Below are 20,226 nucleotides of genomic sequence, written 5' to 3' on the forward strand. Positions count from 1 at the left end.
ACAATGATATAGATCTACTCTAGGCATATCCAGGAAAACAGGCTAGACGAAAGTTTTTTTTTCCCCCACACCAGAACTTCCAAATGTTCATGTTAATCTCCTAGGTTCCCTTTTTTGACCAGAGTGGAGGAATGCATGTTATGTTAATGCCATTTCCCTTTTCTATGGCGTGTTTGTTCATTGTGCGTGGTCAAATTATGTCTGTTGTTCTCATGAATATGCTTAATGATGCATAAATGTCTTCCTTAATTATGAGCCAGCCACCTGCACTGTCTCTTAGTGTATCTGAAAGTTTCTTTATTGACCCTTCATCACCAGATGGTTTCATATTCAGAGAAGACAACACTGTTGCTTGGTAACTGTGTGAAAGAGGTATGTCAGGTGGCCAAAGGAGCAGATCCTCAGACCTTCAGCTTCCTCTGTGTTGCCTGTGGCTTCTCAAATGTGAGCAGCATCCGGGCTGTAGGCTGTATAAATTGGTCTAGAAGTCTTCTACCTATGCCCTCTTCTGAAGGGTGCCATAGATGTGGAGGTATGTGTCTGGCCAAATGGTGAGAATATGGACCTCCATATCAGATCAGGTAATAATGACGTCTTCTTCGTCAACATAAGATGGACTTGAGATAGTTAGGGACAATAATGACAATGTAAAACAGCCATGTGATCAACTCAGAAAAAGAGTAAAAAGACTGTGATAGATTCAATCAAAAGGGTCGATTTATTCAACACGGGTCATGTGTCTTTAATACTTCTCAAAGATTATTTTGATATAGGTATCTACCAAAGGTGTACCTACCACAGGTAGTAGCTACCAGAGAGGCTCTTCCTTTGCCATCTTACTGTAGTCATTCTTCTTAATTAGTTCAGAGAGGTATTTATCAGCTTTTCATTTCTTGTTGTTTTACATACCCACGGTGGTTCCTGGGGTGAGGTTGGGATAAATTGTCATTGCCATATGTGTGAAGTGAAAAGTATATGTCTGCACTCCTTTATTTTTCATTTCTCAGTTAGATGTATGCTTTCTTCATGCAGAAGAAAGAAAACCTTAAGAACACATGCTTGTCTGTCTTTCGAACTCTCTAGAATTAGCTTGTCATGAAATGTAAAACTAATGTGTAGTTGTAAAAGCCGCTGCCAGCTTTTTCCTCACTACTGGCTGATGGCTAAGTAGATTTAGAAATGAAAGGGGTTATTATAAAGTGATTACTGAATAGCTAGGTATGTCATTTTAAACAAGCAACTAAAATCTCTGTTGCAGATTCAGAATGTAATCTTGTTTGTATCATTCATAGTTAAAATCTGATTTTGATTGTGAAGGAGTAATCATATAATCTAGGTAATTTGACAAAAATGTATCGAATGATGTATTTCTTTCATTCCTTATTTAAATATATTAGAATTTAAATGAGTCACTACCTGGAGTATACCTATAAAATGACAACAACATAAAGAAATACAAGGTTCAATTTGCTTTGGTTCAGATTTAAAATTTACTATGCAGTGAAAGGTTGGTTTCAGCTCTCTGATGTATAGAAACTGATACTTAAAAAATACTAGTAACTTTAAAAGTGCGTTAATGATGATTGGACAAATATTTTGCAACTGTGAATTTCAATCTAAAGATTTATGCCTCATGGGATATATAGCCATGAACTGGAGAATAAGAGCCGAAAATGTTAAGGAAACATTCTCACGCAGAATTATAGCACTCATCTGTGTTTCTGTATCCAGCTCTTGTGATAACACATTACTAAAAGCTTAAATCCAATGCCTCATCTGGTTTTAAGCAACAGCTATATTGATTTTTTGTAAATGGTGAGCTGATGTCTTGGGTGCTTATCAGAATGTGCTTTCAATGAATCTTCTGAAATTAGCTAAACATCTTGGTTCTGTGCCAAGTATTTGTATATTTTTAGCTTGTTTCAGCTAGAAATATCACAAAAAGATTTCTTCTGGTGATAAGCTGATATTAGTACTTCTGATCCTTCCTGAAAAATGGAGACCTCTACTGTATCTCACATTTTAATTTGAGGAGAAATGGGTGAGAATTCAAGTTGGCTCATTTTAAGAATTCTGCCTGCTCATTTTACTGCTGTCAGCTATGAGTATATATTTTAGCATTTTCTGAGCTCCCACATTTTGGAACTAACGAGTTCTGGCCACAAAGCACAGAAAAATTGAGTACTACTGTGTTTTAGTGGGTTAGAAATGAGACTGAGAATTAGGATTCCACTGCTTTTGTTGGCACTTCGTAACCTCCAGCAGACAATTCATTTACTTCAAGCTTCAGTTTATTTCTATATAAAATAGGGGAAGTAACATTTCGATATCATACAAATGTGTAAGGTTTAGCTGCACAATAGTTCTGAGGAATATTTTTATATGTAAAACAAAAAGCATTAGTGGAAGCAGGTTCTCACATCTTGCTCCATCCACACTGAAGAACTGTGTTGGTGTCCAGCTCCTGCATTCTTCCTGACAACAGCGTGGTTTGGGAGATGCTAGCTTTTCTGTTTTGCTCAGTAGACTGCTGGCATCTCTAGCAGGAGAAGGAAGGCTGAGTACAGGAACATGCGGTGTGGGACCGTCAATTCCCAGATCCTAGGAATTGGTTTACAGCTAAGGCAGAAAGCTCTCTGGGATGGGGTTGTCCTGAGATGTGTTTTTTATTAAAGTCTTGTCCTGTTGATACTTCCTCACCATTGGGACACTGTGGATGCTGATCAAGATCATAAAGGTGCTGGGGAAAATGTATGCAGGAAGCTTATTCCTGCCCCTCAGTGATAGTGTCTGGAGTAACTTGGAAGGGTGTGGAAGGGATCCCTGCAGGCCACTGCTCAAGGTGAACGTCTTCCTGATAGCTATATGGGACATCTGCTGTTGGGTTTGTCTTCCTTCACTGGCATTTAGACTGTGGAAGAAATTCACCACAGGATGATATTAAAAAGAAGACATTGGTTCCAGAAGTTGCTCAGAGAAAAGCAGGCATAGTTCAGTATTCAACCATTACTCTTATATATGCGTGTAACTGTTTATTCCCTCCTTTGGATTGCAGGTGACTCTCAGTTCAGTTTTGCTGTCTCATAGCTCTTTCTCTCATTAGCTCTGAAGCTCTGCAGGGCTTGCATCCCAACAGTTTTTAAAATGTCAGGGAGTACTTTAAGAAGACCGATGGAAGAGCTGCTTTTCCGTGGGAGTCATGTATTTTTGCAAAAGGAGGAGCATGCTCTTTTGGAAATGCTATTAGCAAGTAACAGTGAAAGATTGGTAGGAATTTTAAATACTGTAACTTGAAATCTTTCCAGGAGATGCTGGGTATCTTGTGCAGTCAGTTCCTTTTACCTGAACAATCTTAGTAACCACTGCTATTAATTTCTGTGACTGCTCCATGAAAGGAAGTAGAGATTGTCAGATGAAACTAACATTTCAAGATTTTTACAAATTTGCATTTGAATAAATAATTTTCATTTGAATAAATAATTTGCATTTGCTTCTTTTAATATTTGTTGCTTGCTGGCACAAATGTCATGTCCTTAAATAAGTAAACTGACCAACCACCAACGTGCCCTTCTTGGAGGGTTGTTTCTGGATCCTCAATAGCTGTGTGCATACTGGTAGCACAGTCTTTGGTTACACTTTAAAATAACTGGACTCAGCAGGGTAATAACATCAGCAACATCATATTAGGATTTTGATTTTGCTAATGTTTTTGTTAAATATATATACATATATATATTAAAATCTGTGAAATTACACCACTCGAACTCTGGCAGACTGATTCTTTCCTCTCTGCACTCTGCAGTTTTTGGTATATTGGAAGCTGAAAAACCCTGATCTGTTACCAGATTTGGTCAATCATGGTATCTTGAGCAAGATGAGGCTTTTTGAATTTCAGTCTGTTACTGAAGAACTTGTAGAAAAAATAATTATGCTAATAGAAATCAGTCCATCACATTGAATGTGATCTTTCACAAAACTGTCCAACCAAGTTTGAAAGCAACCTCACACTGTTTGCAGCCTGATACAGATGGGATATAATCAAATAATCCAAACAATTAAAGCATTTTACCTCCTTCCTTGTTTGCTGTTGACTATAGATACACAAATATCGAGAATAGTTTTCTAAAAAATAGGCAAGTGTTGTTACTTTGATAGCATCTGGGTTGTAACACAGTTCTTCTATAGATGAAAAGGTATTTTATTACCTTGTGGTCTGTGCCCCTGAGACATAACATAATACTGAGACTACTAAGGAGCGGCATCATACCTGCTTAGCTGGAACACTGTAGCATAAGTAGAGAAGTCTAACTTTATAACCTCTGCAGGTGGAGTTATACCAAGTAAGGAGAAACATGGATGAAATGCGGAGTGCATAAATACATATAAAGCAAGAGTTGTGATCTCCATAGTTAAAAAATGTTCAAGTGTTTAATGTTTTAGTTTCTCTGCAGGGAGAAGTGAACTTTCAGCTTTTCTCTTGTTTTTCTCAGGAAGGTACTTCTGATTCAGTAAAGTGCTCTGACAGCTTGATCACTTTTACCAGGGCTGGTGAACTCTTAAAGCATGTGTTTGAATTAAAGCATAAGTATTCTTGTTTGGAACAAAGCAATTGTCTCAAATTGTCTGCTGAATCAGATGTAGTCCTGAGTCAGCAGGCAGAATCAAGTCTAAAGCATGCTTATGGTCTCCATCACTGCAGTGTGCAAGCTCTTTGCTTTACATTAAAGAAATTGTATGCGACATTGATACTAGCCTATTATGAACTCCCATTTATCTCAGAAGGAATTGACATGAAAAGATGTTAAGGAAATCTGTGACAAAGCCCGGAGATCCTGGATGTCATATCTGTATATTCAATTACCATTATTTAAATTTGGTTTGAAAGTGCTGCAATAGATAACTTCTTAAATCTCTGATGATTCTGTTTTCATTGTAAATGTTTGTATTTTCTGATTCTGTTCATCCTTTACTTTGGTGGAAGGATAATAGAGACCAGTCTGGAATTTAAATCATGAGAGTTACTACAGAACAAAACCACATTAATAATTTGCCTGGACAGGAAATAAAGTCTTCATTCCTATAGTTCAGGTGGCCATCTGGATGTGGTTCAGATGGAGCCATCTGAACACAATGGTTCATCTTCTGAATGGTACCCAACACAGGTCAGACCTCTGCTGCTACTGGAGTGTTACAGAGCAGCAGAAATTCCCCACCCACACCACTCCTGCCTCGGCTCCTTTCACTGGGTCTGCGGTGAAAGTCTGTGGTGAAAAGACAAAACTCCCACTTGGAGTTTTTATTCTAAACCCAAGTTTTGATGATCAATGGCAGGATGCTAAAAATACACCTAAGTGTCTCTCTGTGATTCTGAAATTGAGTTTCTGAAAAAGCGTTGTACTTGTAGTAAGAGGTAAAGTGTGAAGTTCCAGAGAAATGAGCTGTGAATTGAAGCTGCAATGGAAATTGATCCTATCTGTCAGTCTCTGCTCCATATTCTGAGGAAAACAGAGCAGAGCAGAGAAGGAGCCAAGATCACCGATTAAATGGGATGCTGAAGTGCCAGGGGCTAGAACTGGGCTTGCTGGTCCCTCAGGTCAGAGCTGCAACTGTCAGACTTCACTGCCTGCTACCTGCTGAAGCTGGCAGAAGGAGAGCAGTATGAAAAAGGCTGCAGGCACCGTCAGGGGATTTAGTAAGAAGTACCTGGCGAGGCTTCAGGCATGACAGGCAGTGCTCTCCTCTGGGAGGACAGCCTCATCTTTTATGAACTGGTAGGCCTTATTTCCCCAATTTGCCTCATGATTTGCAGCAGTGAGGCAGAAGAAAATAGCTGGGATACTGAGGAAAAACAGAGCATCTGTTCATCTAGAGAAAGGCAGAGTGAGGGGAGAAGTCTGGCTGTATAACCCCTCTGCAGGTGGGCTCCCTCTTCCCATCCTTTTACAGGAACTGGTGTTTTTCATGGCTACGTTTTTAATCCAAAAAATCCATTGTTAACTTAGCTTCTTTTTCTGGTTGAAGTAAGCATTTATCCCTTCATCTTGTTCCTCCTTATGATACAGCTTAGCCGATTGTTACCAAAAAGTGTTGCGTGCTTGGAGAATACAAGCACTGTTCTGACTGAGAACTCAACTACATAGAGCGGGTCAGGGCTGGTATCCTCAGGTCTGTAATGAAGGCATGTCTGAGAAATCAAATAAGTGCAGCATTGGAAAGAAAAATAACACAAATGAAGTAGTGGTAGTTCAGAAATTCAAGTTTATTTGATTAAGGAAATAATGAAGCATATTCTATTGCACTAACTAGGTCCATTCTGAGACTGTAAAAGTGGGATCAAAGAAACCAAGTGGGTGAATAGTTGAGTGAGTGCAGCCCAGCATCTTCAGAGGCTGCTTCATGGACAGACCTCTTTGGAATGTTCAACCTCAGTTTCTCAGTGGGAATCTGATGTAATCCAGCAGTTATCCCACCTGGTGCATATGAGATCTAGCTTTATTTTTCCTTAAAAGTTTTCCTGTGCTCTGTCCCAGTTCCTTTTATCCTACCTCTCCCTTTCTCCTTTCCATTTAAGTGCTGGCATTGACTGGTTCACACCATGCTTGTCCCACAGAGGGATGCCCTCTCAGTTGCATCACCTCTGAATGAATGGTGGAAAGAATGGACACAAACTGTGAAGCTATCTGGTATTCTAGATTACAGAATCAAGTCAGGAACCAAAGCATCCGGGGTATTTGACTTGTCTGATAAACTTTATCCTGTGAATACCAACGAAAGCTGTATAGTTTCCAGCTTTTCCAGTCCAATCTCTTATTCCCTTGTCTCTTTTATTGTAGGAAGAAAGTATATGTCATTCTCATAGCAATGACTTCAAGATTTAACTAGAGGGCTAACTTGTACTTTTTACTAAGATAACGGGACATAAGAATATCTTCCTCCTGGGCAGAAATCTGGGATAGGTTTTGATCTGATCCTTTTTTTTTTTTTTTTTATTTTGTATAGCCACTTGATTTCAGCTTTAAAATGCTATGAATTAGTTTTATCTCTCTAATAAAAAAGATTTCTCAGTTCTCCTGTGAATTTTCTGATGTGCCTACTATGAAACTAAACAGGCTGGCTGATCCACATTCTTGCAGCTATGATCTTTGTTCCACTGCTTAATGTTGTGTGTCAGGGTCACCTTAATTTTGTTGATTCTCTAGTCCTATTTAGCCCATCCAGCTAGCAAGACAGTTCCACAATACCAATCAGATGCCCTTTGCTATTCATAGTCTCACCTGAATAAAGAAAAGCTGATATGAATCCAAAAAAGGAACATTCCCTTTTCACGAGATTTATGTCTCAATTACACAGAACTAAATGCTTAAGAAATACATGAAACTCTCAGCGTTTGCCAGTCTTGTAGGTTTGCCTTTCCTTAATCTTAACTGTTGTAGCAATAGAAAATACCCCAAACGTCAGGTTTCTTTGCTGGGGTATCTGAGTTTGGAAGAAAGTAAATGGCTCTGTACCAATTCATCCTTTTTGAGGAAATTTTTACCAGTCTTGTCACCAGAAAGGAGACTAGGATTAGATCTATTACTGAGTTTGTTTTGCTTTGCCGTTTTGTCACCAATTGGGAAATATTCTGCACTGGTGATCAACACATTTGGGTAGTGGCAATTAATTTAAAAAAAAAAAAAAAGGATTTGAAAGGGAAAAAAATACCCTGCTTTGTAGATGTACAGAGAACAAGCAATTTCTTAACACCTTTTCTTCAAGGAGCTGAGATGAATAACATCTTTGAACAAATATTTTAAGCATGCAGGGATTTTATTAAAAGGAAAAAGATGAAATCCTGTATAAATTGTTTAGAACATTCCAAGTGAAGACATGTTGATTAATAAACATAAAAGAGGGAAGATGCATACTAATTTGTTTACCTATAAGAGGCTTCTAGCTCATTAAAAGTCTTCTAAGCATTTAACTAGTGAAGCAGTGGATAAAACCAGACGTTGTCTTTAATCTTGTTGAGGGCTCCAATATTAAAAAAAAAAAAAAGGCATTATTGCTAAATATGTATAATAGCTCTACTAATAACAGTGTTTTGAAAATGTGAGGTGTGTGCCAACTCAGTGGTTGTGCTGTAATATGGTGAAAATTTGGGGTCAGTTTTGTAACTCAGTTGCTGAGACCAGTAGGAATGGAGAAACTTTAACTTCCTCAACAATCATTGGATAATGAAATTATTGAAAAACTTCATGTTTATAGATAGCCGTACGTTCCTGGGTAAGATTTTGTTAGATGGGATTTATGTCTGGCTGTCAACTAGGAGATCTCTGGGAAAGTTCAGGTGCAGTAAGATACCAGCTGACATGTCTTCTGCCGGTTTCTTTTGATTCTCTATTAACCCACTACAATGAACGGGGGTATTTACACTGGTGTAGATGTTGTTAAAAAATATATATATATATATATATTTATGGGAGAAGAACCCTATGGGCTATTTTAAAGGAATTGGAATATTAACTTAATGTCCTGTCCAAATTGAGATTGAGTAATTGCATTCAGTCTGGCTTAAAAACAAATGAGTAAGAAATAGCTGAAGAACCACCTGACACTTTTCTTTGTATAAGCAGTTCTGGGAGAAAATCAGCATATATTTTGCAAGTTTTCCCTAAAATTACCTTTTATTTTTAGATACTTCTTTTGCTCTGAGCAAAATGAAGGGTTTTGCTCTAAAAGTTTTTACACATCAATTTGTAAACAAAATCGCACATTTTTTTTTCAAGCAACAGGTAAAAAAAAAAAAAAAAAAAAAAAAGGCATCATTTAAACTGCAGTTTGAGTTTAAAAAGCATTAAAAAGTTTCAGGTTTTTTGTTTCCTCTTAATTTTTTACCGTAGACACTTTCTCTCTTTTCCTCAGTGTTGTTTTTTTTTCTGATTTTTCATTAGACTTACACTTTTATTGTCATTTTCACTGTGAGAGATAAAGCGGTGAATTTCTGCTTCTATTTACGTGTTGTATTTATAGAACTGTGTAACTTCTTATTGCTTTTACTGTTATAATATGCATCAATAATCATACCAGAGTTCTGTTGCTAATTTTTCAGATCCGATGCGTGGGCCACGGAAACTAGAAGTAGTGGAGATCAAATCTAGGCAAATCACCATTTGCTGGGAACCGTTTGGATATAACGTCACACGTTGCCATCGATACAACCTCACAGTCCATTACCGCTACCAGGCTGGAGGACAAGAGCAAGTGAGAGAAGAAGTAAGCTGGGATACAGAAAGTTCACATCCGCAGCACACAATTACTAATCTATCACCATACACAAATGTCAGCATCAAATTAGTACTCATGAATCCTGAAGGACGAAAAGAAAGCCAAGAACTTGTAGTACAAACTGATGAAGATGGTGAGTTTCTTTCTTTGCATATGCATATACACTGTACGTGTGTCCTACATGACATTCAGCATGTTTTCCTGCGAGTTCTGCTTTCACCATCTGTAAAAAAAAAATTCACCAACTTCAGCAATTTTAAGGCAGTAAAGGGACCATTAAGTATTATAATTATCTTTTACATAAACAATAATATATATGATCATTTCTTCAGCAAACTCATAACCTCTTCCTGAACTATGTTCTGCCTCTTAAAATTCCATTTTCAGTTTGAAGAATTCCAGGTGATGGTCACAGTATCCTCATGTAAGATATTCCCTTGAGTGATATGCTCAACATTAAACTCGTTCCTGAGTTGCAATTTCAATTTCTCTAGCTTTGGCTATCCACCCACTGAATGCTGTTAGTTGCTTATCCAGACAATGTCTTTTGTATGCATACATTCAAATATGTAGATACTCCATACCCTTTGGTAATTTTAAGCTAAAATGATGTTTTCAGGTCTCTTTATAATTTTCTTATGAGCAGTAACATAAATTGGCTCTTTTTTTTTTTTTTTTAAGTATGCACAGCAGAATTGGCTACTGTATCTCAGTAATGCTGCATGAAAGATGATAGTATCCTTCTGAATCCTGTGTGATATTATTGGATCTATCCACACAGGCAATTTACTGCAGCGTTTTTAGCTACAATACCAAAATGGGACTTCCTCATTGAATTGGGCATGTGTCAGGAATCAGTACCACCTTTTCAGAACATTTGGCACTAATGTATAGCCCCTTGGTGCCCTTTAGAAGTGTGCCTTAGGCTTTTTGACCATGCTTTTAGGTACCTTCAATTGTTCAAAAAAACCTTCTCAAGTGTTTGGGACTGCTTTATATAACAGATCATTTTATGGATCCTTTCTCCTCCCATTTTTATCATCTGCAGTCTGAACAGGAGTGGCTTTGTATTTTCTTCCATATCAATGGTAAACTTACTGAAAACATTCTGGAAAGATTTCTAGAAAAAACTTCAGCAGTGATGAGTTCCCCTTATAATAAATACTTGAAGACTGTCATTTAAACCTATTAAATCATTTAATATATGCTGTAATGGTTTTGTGTATTACTAATTTCTAATCAAAATATATGAGGGAATAAATTAAACAATTTATGAATGTATAGTTGCTAATGCAACAGATTCGACCAAGCATAGCTAACATAAAAATTGTTTAATTGGAATTAATTTTGCTGTCATCCTCTAGTTTTGATTCAGTTCATTTGTAGAATGACAAAGTTAAAAACCTTACTGATATCTGGACCATTTATGTATTTTCTTTAAAATTTTACGTAGTATTTGCTTATTCCTGGCCCTCTGGAACTTTACAGTATTCCAAGTTCCATATTTGTAAATTGAACGTATTCATATATATGAATACCTGGGACAGTATTTTAATATCCTTTCCATAATATGAATCAATTTTGAAATACCAAGCCTGAAAATATATGATTCCTTTACTGTGATATTTTTGCAAGTGCTAAAAAAAAAAAAAAGAGCTTTTTTTGTATACTGTACATTTTCTGTAAGGCACATAAATCTGGGTATAGCACAACAACGGGAAGTGACCCGTAAGATCATTATAATTTTTCAAATCACATGGTCATGTAGGTTACAAGGGCCATATCCAGTTGAGTTCTGAGTATCTCCAGGGATGAATAGCCCACATCTAGGCAACCTCTTCCACTATTTGATCTCCCTCATGGCATTACTGCTTGGAGTTTGTGGCATTCAGATAATTTTAGAAAGTTATCGCAGTGTTTTGCTATCTTTCTAACTTATCGGCACTGCATTAAATTCCTTTCCTTTTGCACTTACATCATTAACCCTATGCTTCCAAATGAGTTTGCATGTTCCTACATGGAAAGTCTAGGCTTAGTGCCTAGACCTAAGGTTGCTCTAAAGGCATGGTTCTACTGACCCAGTTAGGGCTGGTAAGCAAATTCAGAAGCTAACACTGTGTCCTTGGAGCTTTCCCTTGGCAGTGGATTTCCTCCAATAGACTCTGCAGAGCAATACAGAGATGTGCTTATGAAGTCTCAAACCATTTCAACTTCCAGACGGCAGCATAGAGGAGTAGGAGGAGAATTGTGCTCCACCAGACCTAGTAACAGGAAGGACTCACCATGTGTCTTGCTTATAGGTCTTCCTATTCTTTAGCTATATGGGTAAATCTCATAAAGGGGTCTGAGAAATTACTTGAGCTGTTGCAGCAACTAGTTTCTGACTAGATTTCACATGCACTTCATGTACGTGCTAACCCATTAATACCTTATGCTTCTTAACAGTCCTGTATGCATTATTCAAGATTTTATTTTTATGTTACATTTCATGTGCTGTTACAAAAATAAAATTGCAGATACATGTCTACATGCTAGTTACACATCTCCTTGTCTGAAAACTGTGCTGACATTGGCACTAGGATAAAGTGATTGTTGTAAAACAAAAGGAAAAAAGCAGGTATCCCTGTTGGCACATCTTTATCAGAAACTTCTGATGTCCCTGAGTGTTCAGAGTTCATTCTCATAAATTAAGACTCTTTATGAAAGATGAATAATACCAGGTTTTCAGTTTGGCTCTATCATCATTACTGTATGCTCACCCTGTTGTAGGGCATCAGGCCTACAGTCAGTGAGCATCACCATTGCAAAGTGTGACTCATCTTTCCAATCTAGCCATTCTAGTTCAGTAAGATAAAATAATACCTTGTTACTTCAATGTCTGTCCATTTTCAGACGTGACTGTTTAATATCTTTCAGTATACAATAGTAACACTACTGGTAAGTAGGTATTACAAGTAGATTTTATTTACAAGAATTTATCCTTGAGACATCATCTAATTCCTTATAAAAAGTTGATTGTCCTTTTCTTTCATCATTATTGTTTTACTGGAAAAATGCAAGCCTTACTAGTTCCTTTTTATACTGAAGGTGACACAAGTTTCCTTAATGGCACTATCTTGTAAAAGAAATCATTCTCATTGCTAAGCTACCCTGGTCTTTGCTTCAGTCTTGGGGAAGTAATAGTGGGTAGCAGAAGTAGTGATGAATAGTGGGTAACAGAAGTAGAAATGGAGAAGAGGAGGTTATATTTACATATATATATATATGTATATATGATCTGTTTAACAAATTCCATGGAATATGAACTATACCTCAACAATGGATTGAGACATGATGGATGGACCGCTTTTATGCCTTGACTGCATAAATACTACACAGTGTATCCCTCTGAAACTTTTCTCAAAACAGCATTTATTCTTTTTTTATACATTAGTCCCAAGTGCTGTACCACTTGAATCCATTCAAGGGAGTACCTTCGAAGAGAAGATTTTTCTTCAGTGGAGAGAGCCAGCGCAAACATATGGTGTGATTACTTTGTATGAGGTATCAAGCATTTTGTCATATTTTCACTTTCATGTATTGTATTGGCTTTTAGAAGTGCATAATTAATAAGAAATTGAAAAAATATATTTTTCCTAATTTCTATAAATACTCTTTTTGAATTTAGTAGCACTTACAAAGTAATAAAATCAGCTGTGTAATATAGGAGTAAATTACTGAAAGTCCCCAAAATGTTCTGGGTTATCAGCTTTAAGAAAACTGCTAAATTTAGAATGATGCGATATAGCATTCTGTCTAGTAGTCTGGAACAAATATTTAAAAGACTGAAAGACAGATCTTACTGGTTGTTTTAAAAAAAAGAGGAGACATAACAGTGGTGACAGACGACATCACATTTAGGTGAGACTCATCACAGGAAGCCTATTGTAATAGAAACAAGCAGGCATAAATATATATTTTTTTAAATACAGCATTTTTTAATGCAAATTCAACAAAATTATATGTTGTTAGATGTCTAAAAATCACTGCTTTTCCTCATATGGAACCTCTGCCTGAATGCCTTTTAGAAAAATTGACAAAAGACTGCACAGATTAAGCTGTCAGACAGTAATCACTGTTAAGCCTCTTACCTGACCTTACTACAAAATTGGTATTGGAATGCTTTGTTAAAAAAAAAAAAAAAAAAAAAAAAAGACACCTATATGAGGTATGGTGTAAGAGAAAAGTTAAATTGAATGCTAACCTATTGATACTGTTTTGAAAACTCTTTCATTGTGAGAATATAAAATGTTATGAAAAAAGTATGTATTGATTTTTGATAAGGCTAACTACTTTCCAGCTAGTTCAACAGCTGCCTATCTTGAAGGATCAGGGTGTTTTAGTTAATATGTTAATGTTTTTATTGATGTTAGGCTTAATGTACATAGAAACAGTGTCAAATCATCTTTCTGCTTATAAGCATGTGTGCTGGTCTTTACAGTGCTGAGAAGTACATGCAGTGTATACATGCAGCTCATTCTTAAATATGTCTGTGTAACTTCATCAGCCATAATAGGAGTTGCACAGGGATATTGAAGTGGAAAAAATAGCTTGGCCAAACTTTCTAAGGTATTCAGCAAGTCCTTGAACATCAAAAGAATGTAGCATTCCAACAGTGAAAATAATACTGAGAATTAAATTAAATTAAATTAAAATAAAATACTGTTATCTCCTTCAGCTATTTATCTACTACTTCTCAAAGAAGAGGTGAAGAAAGCAAAGCAATCATTTAAAGCATAAACCTGGCTTCGTTAATTTTTAAGTGAAAGTCTGAAAGTCATAAGTGTTAGTCTACTAACAGTCTGATGCAACCAAACTGTTTCTAGTTCTGAAGATGCCAGCTCAGTCCAGTCAGGTGGCTGAATATGAGCAGATTCCTAGTTGCTGAAGACTTGTTTGTCAATGCTTTTTCTTCCTTGTCTTTTGCTTAAAAGCTTAAAGTGTACCACTAAGTTTTTATAAATATGGCTGGCAAACTCATGGCCAAATGAGCCACAATGAATCACAAGGACATTTTACCTATTGGAAATGTGGAGTATCCAGGTGAAATAAAAAAGTATACTTAAGGTATATTTTAGGTAACTGAACTGACTCACAGGGTAAGATCCAGACAAGCTGGAAGAGGTTTAGGTAGCTGTGTTTTATTGGTTTGTTTAGACTACCCATGTTATCTCAGTAAGCCCCTCTTTGGCTGATCAAGACGATGCATCCAGCACAGCTCCGTATCCCCCTGGCTTGACAAGTAGGGTGCCTAGCTCCTGCCTCTGCCTAACAGCAAGCCAGAGCTTAGGCAAAGAGTCATCTGAGCCTTGGTTGTGAGCACTTCAGCAGTTCTGATCTAAAAACTGTAGCCACTGAAGCTGCTTTCATGCAGGCACATGGTATATTCAGTATGTTCATGCATACTGTGGTGCTCATGGCAATCCCCTTTTGGAGAATGGCGTAGCAGCTGAGCATTCTCCTGGTAAGGGGGGACTTGGTTAGAGTGGGCATTTCAGCCCAAGGGATTCCCTGGTTGATGATAACCAGCCAGCAAAGGACTGAGTCAGCCACAGAGCTGCAGCAAGGGGTGAGTGCTCCTTCCAGTCACCTGTCACCACAGGGCAATACGCAGCTGGGGGTGAAGGAGCTGTAGGGCCAGAAGGAAAGCAAGGATGACAGTGTTGGGTCCATTAGCCAAGTGTTGAAGACATGCAGCTTGGGTGAGACAGAACTGCAAGTGTGTAACCCTGAATCGGGCCTAGGAGCAAGGTTTCTATTTCCCAAACAACCTCTTCAGCTGGTGGCCATTTTTTAACGGGTCAACCCTAAGACTGCAGCAGCAGACACCTTATTTCAGAAGAAGCTCCTAGGGTCTTGATCCCAGTAGGCGGGTGTACCTGAAGTGCAGTCATGAGTCTGCATCCTTGCTCCTGCAGAGAAGGCTCAATCACACCTTTCTGTCAAGAATTTCTTATTCTAAGAACCTAACTTCCTATGGTATTAAAAATCTCATTACTTAGTCTGTTTTCTGCGGTGAGGCATATGTTTTTAGTGCCTCAAGTATATCTGGTGGGAAAAAACTGTTAAAGTATCAAATTATCAAGCATTAAAGTACTTATTGCTACTGTAAATTCAGGAGCAATTCCAATTATTTTACCTATTTATATGAAAAAAAAAAGTTCTTAGATGAAGAATAACATAAAGCCTTTATCACCAATACAAGTCAACAGCTGTAGGAATAAAGGAGATTTGTCTTTTGTGCAAGATTTCATCCAAATTTGATAAAAATAGTCAACATCATATAGTCAACCATAGTGATAAAATCATTCGTCTTCCCTTTTTTCATTGCTGCAATGCTGAGCTGGCATTAGTAATGGTAGCATTAAGAAATTGCTTTTTCAAAAAAAAAAGTAGTAATAGTCTTATAAGGAGGAGTAAAATAAAGAAACAGCTCATTTTAACCAGGCAAAACATTTGTTTTTTTTATTGTGTTCTGCATGGGCCCGGGAGAAAATATTTCATTATGGGACATCAGCCACTTAGCTATGTAGTAATTAAACACTGTACAAAAAACTATAAGAATCTAGCATATAACAATCTAAGTCTCTGACATCCAGGTTTTACTTTAAATAAAACTCACATGAGATAATAAAAAATCCAGTCAAGAATTATCAAAACGTAGAAAACAGAGTTAAATGGAGCTGCAAGAGTTCATTTAGTTCACATATCTGCTCCAAAACAGGATCAGGTTTATACAAAACATGGCTGCCATGTGGTTGTCTAACCAGTCTTTTAAAATCTTCAAAAACTATAGGACCCACTCTCCTACAAGCAGACAGAACAACTTTTACCATCAGAAAAGGGGATTCTATTAGGAAATGTGTATTTGGGGGGTGGGCAGGAGGGAAGAGACAAATTGGGGAAATTAATTTCATTTTGATAAAATTTTACATATTTGGTAGTTTCATCTGTTTTCTCTTAGAATTGGGAGGGTTAGTTGCGTGTTTTTCAAGATAATTTCAGTTCAGTTTTTTAATGAAGAATTGTAGATCTGCCTATGTCAAGCAAAAAAATGTCAGAGTTTATCCAGATGGCATCAAAGGGCTTTATTACTTATTTTCAGTACTTCATTGATGTTATATTTAGTGGTTCATTTAGAAATCAATTTTCATTGTCAGAGGTTTTAGGAAACAGCAACTATTAAAGGTATATAATACCAACACTTGCGTGCTTCTAAGTTTTGTTTTGTGTATCTTCTTAATTAGACTGATATGGAATATAACAAAAAGAATGTAAATTATCACTTTAAATAATAACGATGTTAGATTTATACATATGCACATGCAAATGAAACTTTATAAGTAAAAAGGAGGGATGAATCATTTTTAATTTTTTAATGGAATTTTTATTTCTAAGTTCTCATTACAGTGCATGGGAATTAGTAATTAATATAAAAATCTGGATCAAGTTTTGCTGTGAACTTATATTAACATTTCTAATGAAAACTAAAAATACTGTTTGAATCAAAGAAGGAACTGAGGATACAGTATACATTTTGCATATATTAACATTTTATCTCCCATTTCCTCCAAAGGAGAAGCTGACCTAGGTACAATATAATGACCTGAAAATTTCCAAATTAGCAATTACAATAACTAAGCTTTAGACTAAAATATAAGCTCTACCCACTTCCTGAAAATTTTGCCTTAAGCTACCCTTATCGTCTTTGAAGGATAATCTTATTCAGAGCAAAGTGTAATTACAGTCAAGTCAGCTGGAACTGGGGGCCACCTCTTTTGTTATTTGTTTATGCGTTGCTACCAGGTTGTTTTGGTTTTGTTATTGTTGCTGATCAAAACCAACAGTAAGATGAATTCAAAAAATGACATTGTTAAAGCCAGCATCTTGAAGGAATTAATGTAAGCCTGAACCCATCCTTTAGAGTTGTAATCTAGCTGCCTCTAAGTCTCCGTATCTATAAAAGTAATAACTCATACCAGTTACGGCTGAGTTTCTGTGTTCCTTCATGGGATTCAGGATTTGAAGAGTAGAAGAGAGTAAGATAGCTTATCATAAAATGTCTGACAGCGCATACATCAGAAGGGTTTACTGGATAAAGACGCAATCTTGGTCCATCTGCTCAAGACGGCTTATAACTTTCTTATTCTTTTGCAGATCACCTACAAAGCAGTCAGTTCCTTTGACCCAGAAATAGATTTATCCAATCAAAGTGGACGAGTCTCAAAGCTAGGAAATGAAACGCACTATCTCTTTTTTGGACTGTATCCTGGCACTACCTACTCTTTTACCATCAGAGCCAGCACTGCTAAAGGTTTTGGACCTCCAATAACAAATCAATTCACCACAAAAATATCAGGTATTTGTTTAAAGAGTATTATTGTATTATATATTGTTACAATATAATGACATGGGTAATTCTTTCGTTGCCTATTTTTTCTTCAGGATTTTACAAGCAGCAAATTGAAAAAAAGTAAAATAAGTGTTCATACTTGAAGATGCAAAAGTGACATACCTGAACAACTTCCAAGTGCTTAAATATCTGCTAGTACTTTTAAATTCCTATTCACAACTGTAACTTACCACCCAAGATACCCTATGAATTATGTGTCTACAGTCAGTGCCAGTTGCTATTGCAACGTTTAGCATAGGGTTTTTGGGACATGAGAATGAGGGTTCCATTCAGAGCTTATTCAGCCTTGACATGATTCTAAATTAGTACAGTAACAGTGCTGGAAAATCTCTTTAATGAGCCATGAACAATTGAGAGTAGAGCAGAAATACTGTATGTCTAACGCTCTCTTAGGAAGTGCAGCTGACTGCCAGCCAGAATACGTTCCTAGCAGGCATGTGGACTGAAGTGGATATGAAACTGTATTAGACAAGAACATCAGGAGTAGTGGTTTTCAGATAAGAGCAGCATGACTCTGTCACTTCTGCAGATCCATGAACAATATTTTAAAGCCCTCCCAGAGGTAGATGAACACTTTATTTCCCTGGCTGATGGGTTGCAATACTATTACTCTAAAATGCTTATGTAATTGATGACAAAATGTTTTGCAAAGTTAGAGTTGAAATCCCTTTGCTCTTAACTTCTCTACGGTCTTCTTGGGAATTAAACTGATGGTTGAACTATGGCTCTTTGGTAATGTTTAAAGAAAGTTGCCTTGTCTATTTGTGGTCAAATTTGCTTTTCAGAAATGATAAGGGAAAGCATTTGGATACAAAATCTTCTTTCTTTTTACTCTCCTTCTGTATACTTTTCCCAATCACTCATTTTCTGTCCTCAATGGAATGAAAAATAACAACTGTTAATCGGGGCACTTTCTTTTTATTACAGGAAAGGACAGTTAATGTGAGGTGGGAATTACTGCCTGTAGACTGTAGATAAAAAAAAAAGAAAGCAGGTGATAGTTTTCAAATTAGAAAACAATTATTAGAAGAATGCATAAACACTGATTAGTAAAGATGGGGCTCATTCTCCATCAGTTTTCTCACATTGAGCAAAACCATTCTCTGTCAGAAAGCAACTTCTGACATAACAAGACTTGATATGAGTTAGGATGGCAGAATCAGGCCTTATTAGAATGAGGAAAGGAGGAGAATGTTGAGAATAGAGAAGAGTCTAGGCATTTGGGAGTAGTGCTGTGGTTTAAATTGTCGTTCTTTTCTAAATTTGGTATGTCACCAACTGAAACTCATTAGTGTGAATGGACATGCTTGAAATGAGACAAACCTCCAAGCAACCATCTGGTGAGGTTCTGCAAGCTGTCTTGCCTGCACCCCACTCCCTCATTACTTCATGTTAGTTACTGTGTTAGTTACAGGGATGCTTAAGACTTGTCCTTGGGTAGTTAAAGCCAGTCTCTTGAATTTAAAATAGAAGTAGAATACATGCATTTCTTAGTATCAATGCAAAACCACAACTGAAATTTTAGCTGTTGAGAATGGTGTCCTGTTTGCAGTGCTATAGGCCTTGGACAACAGTCCAAGTCATTGGAGTCACTGTTTCACCCATAAAGCTTTGAGGCTCTAGACGTGGCCAGTGTTCTCCATTTTGAAAAGATATTAAATGAAAATCCTGAACACTTACGGATAAAAGATTTCACAGAACCTTTTTAGAATATATGAGGTGGCAACAGTACATTCTGACCAATTTCTAAATTGAGTCATTGCATTTTAATTTGTCTGGCTCTAGACTGCATTTTACTAGTCTTAATTTCCCTAGTTTTTCCTAGTCTTAAATTGATGAGTAGTACTATTCTGTACTGTAAATAGTTGCCATGTTTAATTCTACAGTTGTGTGATTGGCATTGATGGATGAAATGATATGTACGTAAATAAGCATTACTAAAAGCAGAGCTAGTAGCCATGCCTTCTATCAAATTTGATGGGCACTCTCTTGGAAGACTCTGTTTTCTGTTGCATATAACTTTGTGAAAAGACAGCTGTGCAGGCTGAAAATTTTTATGCTGCTTTTCTCACCCAGAAGAATTTCATCCATTTCAGGAACATGGCTGACAAACTGAAAAATTATTGTGACCAACACATTACTGAAGTGTTTTCAAACAGGGTTTTGAATATTTAGCGAGAAGACAGACATTAATCTGAGCCACCACTCTGAAAATCTTTCCAGATTTGAGCAAACTATAATGTTACAATTTGCACACAAACTGTGGAAACTTGACAGAACTGAGCAGCTTGAGATGCCATCCACACTAAATAGATTCAGGCTCTCTGAGCTTGAAGAGTCTTGCCTGTGTGTACATCAACTCAGTGAGGCCCACCACAGGTACATAGTCTCAAAAATCCTTACTTTTTACTGTGTCTGAGCTTTCTACTGTTGAAGACCAGGGTGTGCAGTTGCAAAAAAATGCGAATGGGAAGAATATCTCCTGCTTTCTCTATGAATAAGCTCCT

The 20,226-nt window shown here is 37.0% G+C and overlaps 1 protein-coding gene across 11 annotated transcripts in view; it reads left to right on the forward strand.

Annotated features, from left to right (window-relative positions):
- PTPRM (protein tyrosine phosphatase receptor type M) overlaps positions 1-20,226 on the forward strand; it is a 480,584-nt gene that overhangs the window by 247,687 nt on the left and 212,671 nt on the right. For all 11 annotated transcript variants that reach the window (XM_035316805.1, XM_035316797.1, XM_035316798.1 and 8 more), the window contains exons 8-10: positions 9,092-9,400; positions 12,701-12,810; positions 17,464-17,665. In XM_035316805.1, coding sequence (XP_035172696.1) covers positions 9,092-9,400; positions 12,701-12,810; positions 17,464-17,665 — 621 coding nt within the window. The remainder of the gene's footprint in view (positions 1-9,091; positions 9,401-12,700; positions 12,811-17,463; positions 17,666-20,226) is intronic.

This window comes from Oxyura jamaicensis, chromosome 2, assembly GCF_011077185.1.
Source record: "Oxyura jamaicensis isolate SHBP4307 breed ruddy duck chromosome 2, BPBGC_Ojam_1.0, whole genome shotgun sequence".
NCBI lineage: Eukaryota > Metazoa > Chordata > Aves > Anseriformes > Anatidae > Oxyura > Oxyura jamaicensis.